This window comes from Gossypium hirsutum, chromosome D06, assembly GCF_007990345.1.
Source record: "Gossypium hirsutum isolate 1008001.06 chromosome D06, Gossypium_hirsutum_v2.1, whole genome shotgun sequence".
In the NCBI taxonomy this organism is placed as follows: Eukaryota; Viridiplantae; Streptophyta; class Magnoliopsida; order Malvales; family Malvaceae; genus Gossypium; species Gossypium hirsutum.
In genome coordinates, this window is record NC_053442.1 from 30,021,243 (window position 1) to 30,035,499 (window position 14,257).

At 34.5% G+C, this 14,257-nt stretch overlaps 1 protein-coding gene and 1 pseudogene across 1 annotated transcript; one reads left to right on the top strand and one right to left on the bottom strand.

Annotated features, from left to right (window-relative positions):
- The first annotated feature begins 1,476 nt into the window (after positions 1–1,476).
- On the top strand, positions 1,477–8,222 carry LOC107889821 (somatic embryogenesis receptor kinase 1). Its single transcript, NM_001326767.2, has 11 exons — positions 1,477–1,990; positions 2,873–3,005; positions 3,125–3,196; positions 4,219–4,362; positions 5,063–5,134; positions 5,232–5,303; positions 5,384–5,496; positions 5,950–6,081; positions 6,170–6,511; positions 6,669–7,063; positions 7,539–8,222. Exons 1-11 carry the CDS (start codon positions 1,897–1,899, stop codon positions 7,851–7,853), a joined length of 1,884 nt encoding a protein of 627 aa, NP_001313696.2. The 5' UTR covers positions 1,477–1,896; the 3' UTR covers positions 7,854–8,222.
- A 108-nt stretch (positions 8,223–8,330) lies between these two features.
- On the bottom strand, positions 8,331–11,949 carry LOC107889828 (IST1 homolog; annotated as a pseudogene).
- Between the last annotated feature and the right edge of the window lie 2,308 nt (positions 11,950–14,257).

Here is a 14,257-nt window from a genome sequence, read left to right on the forward strand (position 1 = left end):
TGTTTTGGAGGCTCTTTCTCTGTTTTTAGACTTTGAACATTTAGACTTTGTTTTTACTTATGATTGACCAATAAAGTTGCCGACTTGCTATGCTGCATGGTTTTAAATGACGCTAATGAGGTTTGATTTTGTGTGGATTACTCCACGAACTTCATGACTTTGTTATGGTAGACGTTATTTGATTGAGTTGAATGGAATCGCTCATTTGGGTTTTTTAAAAAAAAAACAATGCATTATATTTAATATATAATATAATTATAATTATTTTTTATTATTTTAATTAAAAATATTGAATATAAAGATTGAAGATAACAACAATAACTAATAAATGATAAAATTATCCTTTTATTTAATAAATAAGTGAATTTTTTAAATGAAACTTCAGGGTTTAAATACATTTTTCTTAATATTTTGAAGTTTAAAATTACTCCAAAACAACTACAAATAGCATTGTAAGGCATAATTGAACTAATATAAGAAGCGACTCATATATGGTGAGTCTTAAGTCTAAAAAAATTTAGAGACAAACATCACATGTTTTATGTAAAAGTTTTATGTAAAAGTGAGTTGAACTTAAGATATGTCGTAAGACTTTAGTCTTTATCAACTATACCAAAATCTCATTTATAATTCAACAAATATTTTAAAAAAATTCATTTATTTAATAAATATCAAATTTAAAGTATTAATGTTAAAGTTTCTCAAATTTATTACATGGAATCAATATTTAAATATGATGTAATTTATTAGATAGAACTAATTTGGAATGGATAGATTTAAGATATAATAAAAAAATAGATAAATATTAAAATTATACATGAATTTTAATTTAATGTGTAATGTTATAAATGAACTTTGATTTTGTGCAATTTTATACATGAAAATTTGATTTGATTCAATTTTCTCAAATTACTAACATCATCGAATTAGCACAATTTTACATTGATGTATTGTATACACAATTAGTTATATTAATCTGATATGAAAATAAATATATATTAATTAAAATGAGTAAAATTAAATCAAAAATAAAGTTTAATATACAAATAATTCAAATTACATGTGTATAATCGTAACAAATCAAAATTCATATATCAAATTATAAATTTAAGATTTACCCTTAAAAGAATTAAAATAAGTAAAAGAAAGCCGTATACTAACTTTAAATTTAGAAGTGTATAAACGGAACTCTCATCATATTACTTTCAATAATTATAGCACAAAAGATTTTCAATTAAAAGAGATGCGCAGTGGGGGATCCACGGTCCAACATTTTGACCGAAAACGGAAATGAAATCCCAAAGGTACCCTCAAAGCCTTATTTATGTCACTTTCCATTATATAGCGCGAACCCGTTTTGACTGCGTTCGGGCAACGGTCAGCACGTTCGGTCACCTCTTTTACTGCACGCTTCGCTCTCATTTCTCTAAGGAAAAAAAAAAGATAAAATAAAAATTATTTTTCCCTTTCTCTCTCAAAATCACTCCATCACTTGACTTACAAAGAGAAAGTTTTGAGAAACGCAAAAAGGAAAGTTCATTTCTTTTTTATTTTGTTTTTTAAAACTTGCTAAAAGAAAGGGTTTAAAAAAAGAGTAATTTTTGGCTTGGTTTTTTTCTGTTCTTTTTCTTTGTATATATGTTTTTGTTGGCTGCCTTTTTTGGGCGTGCTTTTGAATGGAGGGGAGTGGGATCAAAGGGAAGGATTTGATTGAGGAGATTTTTGGGCGGTAATGGTGGGATTTGAGAGCTAGGGTTTTTGGTTTTTTGGTTTTTTGCTGTAATGTTGTGCTGTTGGGGTTTCTGTATTGTTTGGATCTAAGGATATTTAGATTGAGAGCTTAAAAAAATTTAAATTAAAAAGTTGCAGCTTTTAGTTTCCCCTTTCTTTTGTCAAATGGAAGGAAGCAAAAAGGTTAAATCTTTGGTTTTGGTTTGTTTGATCTCGGTGCTACTGCATCCATTCTGGCTTATTTCTGCTAATGTGGAAGGTGAACATGTCTTACTTTTTTTTTCTCTACCGGCAACTCCTTTTTGTTATTTGCATTCAATTATTTTTGGAGTTTGATCCCTGATATTTGTAACTTCGCTGAATGGGGCTTTTGATATTTCTTCTTATAATTTGGTTTTGAGTTTGAAAATGTGTGTGCTTTATACTTGTTTTCCTGATGGTTGGAAGTTTCATTTTTTGTGTGTTCTGCTTTTGGGAGATTACTTTAGAAGTGTTTAATTTGATTGTACGGATTCTGATCCTTGTTGTCAATCAAATGTTAGTATTATGCAATATGGTTGTACAATTTGTGACTTTTGTTATATTGGGTATCTTAGAACATGTCTCAGAAAAATGCTTTTTCTAGAATGGCTTTGTAATAATTTCAGATTGTGACATTTTATTGTTCACAGTAGTTGCGTACTTTAGACATTAAATGTTGGTGATACTGTAGAAGTCATGGCTTCATCGCACAATTGAAATTGTTTTTCACATCCCTTGCTGGTTTGATAGCAGATCTATTATGCTCATGAGGTCATTAAACTCGCGCTGTTTAATATTAAAGAATTTTGTATTGCTTCTTTTTTGTTGGTTAACTACTGGTTCAATGTATGTTATATTTACATTTGACTTCCAGAACTGCAAAATTTAGAAGATTTTGTTGCTGTAACTGTTGAAGTATGATAGTACTGTTTCAAACTGTTTAAGCTTCTTCAAGTAACTGCTTTCTGCTTGTTGATAGACGTTCTAATGCTTTGTGAGTGTTGATGAATATGCTTTCTAGATATAGTTCGGTAGCAGGTTGGCTGTGCTATATATTTTTAACATTTGCATTGTTTTTTAGTGCTATTCTCTTACAATCTTTACTTGCTTCTTGAAACAGGTGATGCATTGCACAGCCTAAGGACCAACTTGAATGATCCTAACAATGTACTGCAGAGTTGGGATCCTACCCTTGTTAACCCCTGCACATGGTTTCACGTTACATGTAACAATGATAATAGTGTTATTAGAGTGTAAGGTTTTTTGCTCTTTGATGTTTTCTGAGTACATGGTTGCAACTTAAGAAAATTGTGCTTTACTGAATTCGCGAAGGGTTACTTGTGTAATGTCTACCCCTGCATCAATTTTTCAGTGATCTTGGAAATGCAGCTTTATCTGGTCAGCTTGTACCGCAGCTTGGCTTGCTTAAGAATTTGCAGTACTTGTAAGTCATGCTTCACCTTAATAATTCTAGCTGATTGATGTGATTGTGTCCGAGTAAAATAGGCCATTGCGGACATTCTTTATATTTGTAACAGGAGGAAATATTTCACGACAATTATTTTTGCATTAACTAAGCTTCTTTAGCCGCATGGCCAGTGGGAAGTAGTTGAGGGTCCCACGTACTTCATTATTTTTTATCAAACTTTTACATATTCAATTCATAGTTCTGAGAAAAGGCTAACCTGTAATTCTTCTCTTCATGGTTCAGTGGCAGTCTTTGCCAGTGGAATAAAGAGTATCAAATGTAAAAAAAAAAAAAAAAAATTCTGTTGGCAGTCTGGCTGCTGAAATCCATCTATGAATAACTGTAATAAGGACCTATTTCTTTCATATAGTGTTGGTCATGTTGGCCACGTCTAGATTGAGGCACCATTTTTTAATGAACTAAAATATCTCCTCTCCTGTTAGAATCTAATTGCTATGATCTTCATGTTTATGGTATGGTAAAGTTTTTTAAGATGCTTTCTTAAACAAGGGTTTACTTCTATATGGACCATCATCTAGGAATAAATATATGTTTACTAGGATCAGAAAACACATGTTACTAACTGCAACTATCCCTTCTCTAAATGTGTGGTCCATGTTACAAGATCCTAGAGATGAAGATGCATGAAGGAATTAATAAGCATTATGGAGCTGCCATACATTCATTCTTTCATAACTAGTCCTTGAGCTGGTCTTTCAGGACTTTGTGGGAGGATGGATGGTACTATATATTCTATTGTATTTCTTCCTTTTACTTATGGTTTGTTTCCCTTGAACATGACAAGAGGACATCTTTTTCCCATTATATGATGGCTTACGGGACAGTTCTTTTAGACATTGCGAACAATATAATAACCCAAAACTTTTTTTTTGAAGGTATTATAACCCAAAACTTAGTATTCAGTTGTTAGTGCACAGTTTGCTTGCCTTAGTATTTCATTACTATTATGCCTTTTGAGACCTATCTTTTTATGCCAGGGAACTTTACAGTAATAACATAAGTGGACCAATTCCTAGTGATCTTGGGAATCTGACTAGCTTGGTGAGCTTGGATCTCTATTTGAATAGTTTCAGTGGTCCTATTCCTGAATCTTTGGGGAGGCTGTCGAAATTGCGATTCCTGTGAGTATATTTGTTTTGAAGCTATCCCTGCCCCCCTCTTTATTTTTGTTTATTACATGTTGAGTTGCATGTAATGCTGAGATCTAAGTCATTACTTTTGGAATCATGTTATTGGTAAAACAGAAGTATACTTGATTTGAAGTTAACAAAGAAACAGAAATAAGTTATTTATTAACCAGTATTTGTTTTATTAAGATAAAATCAAGTATAAGACATTTCCCCACCCCCACCCCCACCCCACCTCATTCCACCCACAGATACACAAGCTTTCAACGTCATCTTCAGTATCAGAAAGAATACTTTCACTAAGTATACACCATTAGCATATGCAAGTTCACAGCATTGAATTTCTTCATCAACTACAACTGTCTGGTAAAATTTTTTATGCAAGTTGTTTGGTTGATTTTTTGTTTACTAAAAAACTCCAGGAATGATTGAAACTTTGACATTTAAAAGCTAAATAAAATTTAAATGGTTTACTCCCACCAGTAAACATGAGTAAGCTGGTTCTGCATTGGTAGATGTCATTCACTCACTCACATCAACCAGGAGGATATTGATTGGGCATGAACCTTAAGACAAAGAGCTTTTCTAAGTCTGATTGTTTATGGCTGTTGTAGGTTAAAGTTTGCTTGATATAAAATCTCTTGATTCATTTAGATCTTGAACTTCTAATGTTTTGAAACTTGTGCGAGGATAGCCGGCTCAACAACAACACCTTGATGGGTCCTATCCCTATGTCATTAACGAATATCACATCACTTCAAGTCCTGTGAGTGCCAAACTTATCGTCTCATTTCAAGATCTATCACTCTTTTCCCTTTTCTGAGATATGATTATATATCCTTAAATTGCACTGTGTAATGTAGGGATCTATCAAATAACCATCTTTCTGGGGAGGTTCCAGATAATGGCTCCTTCTCACTATTCACTCCTATCAGGTTAGTTTTCTGCAATCTGCAATCTGCTTTTCCTGCCTGACAATTTTGGGTGCCTTAGGTGGTTGTTGTTCCTCATGCAGTTTTGCTAACAACTTAGATCTATGTGGCCCGGTTACTGGACGCCCATGCCCCGGATCTCCTCCTTTCTCTCCTCCTCCTCCTTTTGTACCACCACCGCCAATTTCTTCTCCAAGTAATATTCTTTTGATGTCTTGTATTTCAGATCTATTGAGTTGCCTTTACAGTATCTATGTGCAGTAATTTTGCTACTCTTGCTGTCGATTAGACTGTTTTAGTTTAATTTAACATTGTATAATATGCCAAACTTATCATTTTAACCCCCTACATTCTGGAAATTTGTGGCATGCATGTAACATCAGTTAACAAAAGTGATGCCTCTGCCCTTTTCCCTGGGTGAGTCTCATCTCAGTTTGCACATCCAGTCCTTTAGTTCTGTAACTTCAAAAGAACTGTATTATTGTGAACATTGATTGTGGTGAGATGTAATTAACAATAGTGCCTTCTAGTGAAGGGTTGTGTTTGTAAGTTTCGTATGATGTGATGCATTATCTCAGTTCTAGTGCAGAAGAAGTGGCTGCTATGTTTTGCATTGGATGTTCTAAATTCTGATCTTATCACATTCTAGGTGGGAATAGTGTCACTGGTGCAATAGCTGGAGGAGTTGCAGCAGGTGCTGCCTTACTGTTTGCTGCTCCTGCAATTGCATTTGCGTGGTGGCGTCGGCGGAAACCTCAAGAATTTTTCTTTGATGTACCTGGTTAGTGCCATAAATGAAAAATTACTGGGTTGGAGGGTTCAAGATTTGGTGACAGTTACAATATTCTTCTGTTTCTATATTTTTGCAGCGGAAGAGGACCCAGAAGTTCATCTTGGACAGCTGAAGAGGTTTTCATTACGAGAACTACAAGTTGCCACTGACAGTTTTAGCCATAAAAATATTCTGGGTAGAGGTGGATTTGGTAAGGTTTACAAAGGAAGGTTAGCTGACGGTTCACTGGTGGCTGTTAAAAGATTGAAAGAAGAGCGTACACCTGGTGGGGAGTTACAGTTTCAAACAGAGGTAGAGATGATCAGCATGGCTGTTCATCGAAATCTCCTCAGGCTGCGTGGGTTTTGTATGACACCGACTGAGCGATTGCTTGTTTACCCCTACATGGCTAATGGAAGTGTTGCATCATGTCTCAGAGGTAAAGCGGACAAGCATTTATGGTTGAATTCCCCTGCGTGGGTGGAGTTTCATAACTTCCATTTGTTGAAATTGCAACCAATTGACTTTTAATCAGTGAACATTTAGCCTTGCTTTCCATCTGGATTACATTTTCTTGTTTTCTTGCATTCTTATAGAACGCCCTCCGTCACAACCTCCACTTGATTGGCCAACACGGAAGAGAATTGCGTTGGGATCTGCTAGGGGTCTTTCTTATTTGCATGATCACTGTGACCCAAAGATCATTCATCGTGATGTAAAAGCTGCAAACATTTTGTTGGATGAGGAATTTGAAGCTGTTGTTGGTGACTTTGGGTTGGCTAAACTTATGGACTACAAGGATACCCATGTAACTACTGCTGTACGTGGCACAATTGGACATATTGCTCCTGAGTATCTCTCTACTGGAAAATCTTCAGAGAAAACTGATGTTTTTGGGTATGGTATCATGCTTTTGGAGCTTATAACTGGACAGCGGGCCTTTGATCTTGCTCGTCTTGCAAATGATGATGATGTCATGTTGCTTGATTGGGTATGCATATGTTCTTTTTTTTTTTTTTTTCGGATATCTTAGTCTTCACTTAATTGATTTGCTTACTACTGGATTGCTTCCTATATGGCTGCCTGATTCTCATTATTACTAAACACCCTTTTAATAGATTTGCTTACTACTCTATTCTCGGTTCTCTCATCTTAAATGCTAATCCACCCACAGATCAATTGCTTTCTTGATAACTGTCATTAGTTATGATGCCATGTAGTGACATAAAAGAAACTAGGTTGTATCCTATAGAAATTAATCTCAGAAAGAGATGAGAAAGCAATGGGAGCTTTATGTTGCTTGTGTTACAATGCACCAGCTATGGAAAGGAAGTGAAGTTGCTAAGGATGGCAAGAACTAGTTCTACCTATAGATGCCAAAATGAAGTGTTGATTTTGGAGAAATAATGCAATTAGTGGTCTGTTTCACATTGGCTGAGTCAGTTTGTCCTTTTTCTCTTTTCCAGGTCAAAGGACTTCTGAAGGAGAAGAAGCTGGAATTGCTAGTTGATCCTGATCTGCAAACCAATTATGTAGAAACTGAGGTAGAGCAGTTAATCCAGGTTGCTCTGCTATGCACACAAGGTTCCCCAATGGACCGGCCAAAGATGTCAGAAGTGGTTAGAATGCTGGAAGGTGATGGGTTGGCCGAGAGATGGGATGAGTGGCAGAAAGTTGAAGTTCTACGGCAGGAGGTTGAACTTGCCCCTCATCCTAATTCTGATTGGATTGTGGACTCAACTGACAATCTGCATGCTGTTGAGTTATCCGGTCCAAGGTGACTACGGCATAATTACAGTAAAGGAAAGTTTTTACTAGTTATTTTTTAAGGTAACTTTTTTTTTTGTTAATTTGATGACCATATCCTGATTTATGTCTCCTCCTGTAAGCCCAGTCCGCATTGTATTCATTACATTTTGTGCATGTTTATGTGAGTCAGCTTCGTTGAGGTGCAATTTGTGTTGTATCTTTCCCCTGCAGTTTGATTGAGCCATGATGCTTACATGTAGCTCCAGCCGTGGCAATCAGTATAACCCCTATGCGCACTTGATCTTCTCCTAGTTTAATTCTTCTTATACGGTTTGTGAAACATGCCAAATGCCGTGCATGGAATTTTTCTAGGGGATTTTTAATCTTTTGAATGGCAGTACAAGTTTATAGCTTCCACGTTTTAAACTTGTGCACTCTTCTGAAATCACAAGGGCTTTCCTTTCGTACTTAGTTGACATGCGTTAATTCAAAAGTCCCGAACAGCAAAATTCAGTGTTTATTCTTTTTTCCCCATTATTTTCCTCCTAAAATAAAATTTTAAAAAGATAAAGCGGCCTCATTGAAGCTAGTTCAGCTTGTATTTCCAAAGCATAGTTGTTTGAACTGAACGTATTACAGCGGGTGGCATCTCAGAAAAGCTTCTCAACTTGAAAAAAGGCAGCTCATAGTTATGTAGTACCAGGACAGCCTGCCATAATACGCATCTTACACTCTGGGAAGTTTATTGACCTCTATTTTACAATAATATAAAGATTATCACCATATCCTATATTTCAAACAACAGCAGGTGCGGTAGCCCTTAATAATGACTGGTATGGGAATTATGTTTAAAAGACCCATTGGATCCGAGGTCCGGAATCTGTCTCGCGAAAAGGTTTGGATATGAGAAGAATTCATCATCCATTGAAGGCAATCTCTGTGGCTGGTGATGAACTGCATGGTTGCTGGAAACTGGTGAAACGGAGCCTATTTTCAGTTTGTCGACTGAAGGATCTGCTGCCTCTGTGGCTTGGTGCACTGACTCCTCATGTACTTGATGGGAGTCCAAAGAACATAAAGAAACGGCAGGATCAATACAAAAGTTCTGATGATCAAAATTTGGCTTTTCTGTACTAGCTTGTTGACGAGGAATATATGTATGAATAGGGTTCTCAGGGCTGCTACTCTCAGTAACCCGCTCATTTTTTTTCTGTGTAAGTTCAGCAGTTCTAACTTGTGCAAGACTTGCAGCTGAACGGGCTGCAGCTGCTGCACGCTCAGCAGTTTCAGCAGCAGCCTGAGCAGCAGCTAAAATATCCTGTAGGTCAACATTGGCCTCACTTTTTGGTCTCAAACTAGCTGGAAGATCACTTTCTCTTGCAGAGATTGATGCAGGAGATAATGATGGGGGAGAAATGAATGGCACAAACTGTTTATTTTCTTTGGCTCCAGCTGGATCATCGGACATTTCACTTTCTCTAGTGGCAGAATCTTCTTGCATCAATATATCAGGCTCTAAAGGTGACATTTGTAAAACATATCCAGAAGCTCCAGAATGTCTAGATGGTCCATACTCAATTTCAGGCTTTGGAGCAGCTGGTAATTACTGGTGCTGACGCAGCATCTGTGCTTGGCCGCAATGACACCTTAGGAACTTCAGGTAAATCTAATGGGTCAAAGTCTGTATCAGAATCAGGCTGCTCAATTTGGGCATGATCAGTGGCGGAAATCAATGTTTCATTGTGTTTCTCAGCAGGAAGGGGCAACTTAGTACCATTGACAAACTCAGTTGGGCCATTCTGACAAGCAAAAAGACAATTTCAATAAGTATAGAAAACAAGAGTAATCAGAGTCCAAAATTTACTTACCAATAAATCTTCATGTGGTTTGGAAAACTCAGTCTCCGTGTAAGCTGGATCCCATTCCAACTCATGCTCTTCAGCAATTTCTTTCAGAAGCTTCAGTTTTAATTCGGGTGAAGGAGCGCATATAGATAACAATTCTATCAACTGCATTTAGAATTTACAATCAACTGGAAGAATAAACATATAAAATGACAATACACACACCAAACCTTCAAAATTATACTACCTGACAATTAACACCACAATCTGGCCTGAGCTCAGTTGCAACTGATACAAATTCCTTCCCGTACTTGGAAATAAACAGCATTTGAACATGCAACAACTCTGGTAGATTTGCACATCTAGGTGCAGCAAAACAAATGCTAGATATTGCTTCTTTCAAATCTAGAGGACATTCCCTGAAAACGGATGGTTATTCAATTTTTTATTCTACAAATGCAGTATTTTCTTTTAACTCTTTTCTTTGAGAAAATCCAAAAATTATTATAACTTATGCGACTTATCAACTTCTTATTTAAGGATATAAGAGATAACCAAATTAAACAAGCACAGCATTTTGCTGAGAGAGTATTTGACATAAGTATATGGTTAGATTTTTCTAAGTTTTTCCACATATTTAGAAGATTTTTGAAAGTCATATCCCCATACTCATGTGTCAGACATGAGTGTTGGACATGGGTACTACAAGATAAATGAAGAGTTTGAGCGACATAGGCATTTTGTGAACTGTCACTCATGAAAGCAACAATGTTGGCAACAACTGTGAATTAATTGACAACACTCCATTGACCACTGTGAAAGTACTTCTAGCAAAGAGCAGTAGCTTCTATATCATTCAAGTAATATATGCTACTAGTGCTAATAATAACCTAGGCACAGCTTGGTCTTCATCAAAAAGGTGCTAATACTTCACATTTGCAGCTGTCAAAAGGCAGCTTGAGATTTCAATATCCGCATGACAATAGGAGAAGGGAATCATGATAGTTATAGAGAAGAACTTACTGAATCAAACATTCAATAACTATATTGAAAGATGAAACTAAGGCAGTTTGCCAACACCCCCCCCCCCCAAAAAAAAAAAATCTCTCCAATTTTCACTTGTTTGTTTACCTTTTTCCATTACTTGCTAGGATGCTGTCTAATCGACGTATGAGAACAGCCAAAACACAAAAAATCAGAAAGTAGGCATCAGTTTCACATCAAAGTTAATACTTGCTTATTGAACCAGAATATGTTGAAAACACAAATAGAGTAACAATTTACTTCAAGGCAAATTGATAATTTAGTTTTATTTACAGAACCCTCGACTTCAAGTTACCCTTCTTTTAATGATGCAATCCTCACACTGGACAATTTGGTCAAACTACTTTTTCACCCAATTTCAAAAAACCCTTCTACAAATATTCAGTCCCATCCCTCGACCTAACTCTGACCTAAAGTTTAAGTCACCAACTAACTAGCTACAGTGCAAAATTGATCCTACCAAACTGGTTCAGGCCTAAAGGAAGACGAGCGCATATTCGAAATATTAAAACACTAAGGGAAAATAGAAAGAAAGAAAGAAAGCAGAAATTTGAAGCAATAACCTTTGAGTCTCTATGATTGGAAGACGGACAGCAATAAGCTCACAAAACAGCTCAAGGATCTCCTGAGCAGCCATTATATTCTCTTCCCTTATTATATGCTCCACCTGAAATGCAGACCCAAGCATTGCATCTTAAAAACCACCGAGTACATTCTAAGCACTAAAAAATGCGAATACCTTCTAAAACAGCAAGTTCAGACTATCAAAAACACATATGCACTTCACCAAACAATTTAAGGGGAAAAAACGAGAGACGATATACCCGGATTCGAGCAGTAGCTTCTTGGCCAATCTCAAGAAGTTTGGCAATGTCGCGGCGCATCTGCTTTATCTGAATCTTTCTCCTATTCCTCAACAACTTTATCCGCGGAATTGTCAACTTGAGCAAAGTTTTGCTGCACACTTACCAAAAATGATTAAACTTACTATTTATCAGGCTAAATTTTGAAAATTGATCAAACAAATAACATATAACTAAATAAAACCAAGATCCAATAATGTAAAAGTTTAACGTAAAAAGTCGACAAATTGAGAAACGAAAACAAGAATTACCATTTAGCAGCTTTAAAGCCTTTGTTGAAAAGAGAATCGAGCACAGACATGATTAAAAAAATGAGATCACAGCAAAAATTGAGACCTAGGAAATAGGAGAACAGAGAGTTGAGGAAACAGGGTTCAGTATTTATAGAAACTTCGAAGATATTGAAATTAATTAGGAATAAAGCTAATCTTAGAATATTTGAGAATTAATTAAGGGTAAATTTCACCCTAAGGTTACTAAAATATTAGTAAGTTTACGTTTTGGTCACTTCAATGTAACGACTCCATTTTCAGTATGTCAAAAAATACAGTTTCGAAATCTCATTTTCGTAAACTGAGTCTGTAAAGGTAAATAGGAATATTTTCGGAGTTAGTATAAAAATATATTAAAGAACGGATAAGTAATTTACACGAGAAAATCGTTAATTAAAATTTAAAGATTAAATTGTAAAAGTCCAATTGCTATTAAATTTTAATTGAGAAAATACTTGGATACCTAATTAGCAATTATCTAAAGAACCAAAATGATTATTTAATCAATTTTAAATAGGAGATAGTGGACAATTGTGATCATTTAGATTGCGATAATTATAAATGAAGAATAAAAATAAAATTAATTGATGTTATGATCCAAGATTAGTTAAATTAATCTATCCCTATTTAAGTTATAAATAGCCAAGATAGAGAGGAGAGAAAGATGAAAACATATCATCTTCCTTCCTTGTCGTCCGTCATTAAAACAGAAAGAAGAAAATTCCAAGTTTTCAACCTTTTACATTCGGTTATGATATGCTGGTTTATGTATCAATTTATTTAATTAGTTGATACGTAACAAGTTGATGATTTTGAGCTCAATTTGAAGAAATTGATAGTTAATAAGTTTAGATTGTGAAAAGGATTAAATTAAAAACTAAGTTAAGCTTGTTAGATAACTTTGTAATACTAGAGACTAAATTGAATAAATTAAAAACTATCATGAAATTATATTATGGATAAAAGTTACAAGGTTCCTAATGAAAGATTTTGATCTGATGTTAGATATTGAAAAATATGAGTATCCCATATATAGAGATTAAAATAAACAAAATACAAAATTCGTTTCGCTTTGTATTTTAATGTGATTGGGATATAAACTGATATTATTTTTATAGTTATTGGCCGTACTTAAAGACAATATCAGACCGTCGCGAGAAAAAAAATGAAAGTCGTAAATAAAAAACAAATTTAATTGATACATACATACATTTTTGTTGCATGTTAGTTTGATAGAATAGTTTCAAAAGAAAATTTATGAAAATGATAGAAATTCATAATTCTAAAATACATTTATGAAAAAAAAATCTCTCATTTTATTACCCTCTGCATGAACATTTGTTGAACGAGTAAATAAAAAAGGTTTCATGTGTGAAATCAAATCGGAAAAAGAACAAATTTCTTAAAGGTAAAAAAATTATAATATAAAAAATAGTTTCAAAAGAAATGTCACTCAATTAAATCGGGAACATATCCCTCATACTTCATCAACAATTATTGTGCTTTAATAATAGGTAAAAATATATCATGGTTGACTATTATTCTTATGCCTCGTTCCATAATATGAGAAAAAAATTATTCCCTATGTATGTATTACAATAATTATATATAAAATAAATAATAGTTCATAAAAATTTAAACTTGAAATTAGAAACATGAGTAATAGTTATTGTAAAAGTAAGAACTCTTCAAAATAAGCGAAAAATTTTCTTTCACTTTACTTAAAAATAAGTTATAGGAGTGGTTAAAAATTACAAATTGAATTAGTAATGTAAAAATATCCCACATTCGTTGTGTATAGGCTAATAAAAGGGTTTAAATATGGTCTTACTCCATACATTCATTTAGCTGGGCTAAATGTCTAACACACTTGTTATTGTTGTTGTTCAGCTCGGTTCGTGTTAACATATTTATTTTTGGATAAAATTTCAGTATTATTTTTCAGAAAATAAAGAAAATTTTGGTCAATAGAAAATATCGTTTTTGAACTATTTTTAGAAAATTGTATCTGCTAGTTTTACCTTTTTGCCCCTAAGTTTTTACTATTTTTCCCTTCAGCTAATAGTATAAATAGGAGGTTATCTTCCTCATATTTCACACAACAAAAAACATAGCTTTTATCATTCTTCTCGTCTCCCTCATTCTCCTTTCTCTAAAAGCTTTGTTATTCTACTAAAAATTACATTAAAGGAAGTTCTATCTAGGAGGCCCAATATTACATTTCCCAACTTTTGTTACACATATTAAGAATCAATTATATAACACTCATATTGTCCCTTAGATGGACCTTCGAGGCCCAATATTCAGCTTAGAAGTGATTCGGGACTAAACCGAGTACTCAAGAAATTTTTCCCAAAGTTCCAAAAATTTTCTTAGAATCAGGGGACACATGGCCGTATCCCTGCCCGGGTGG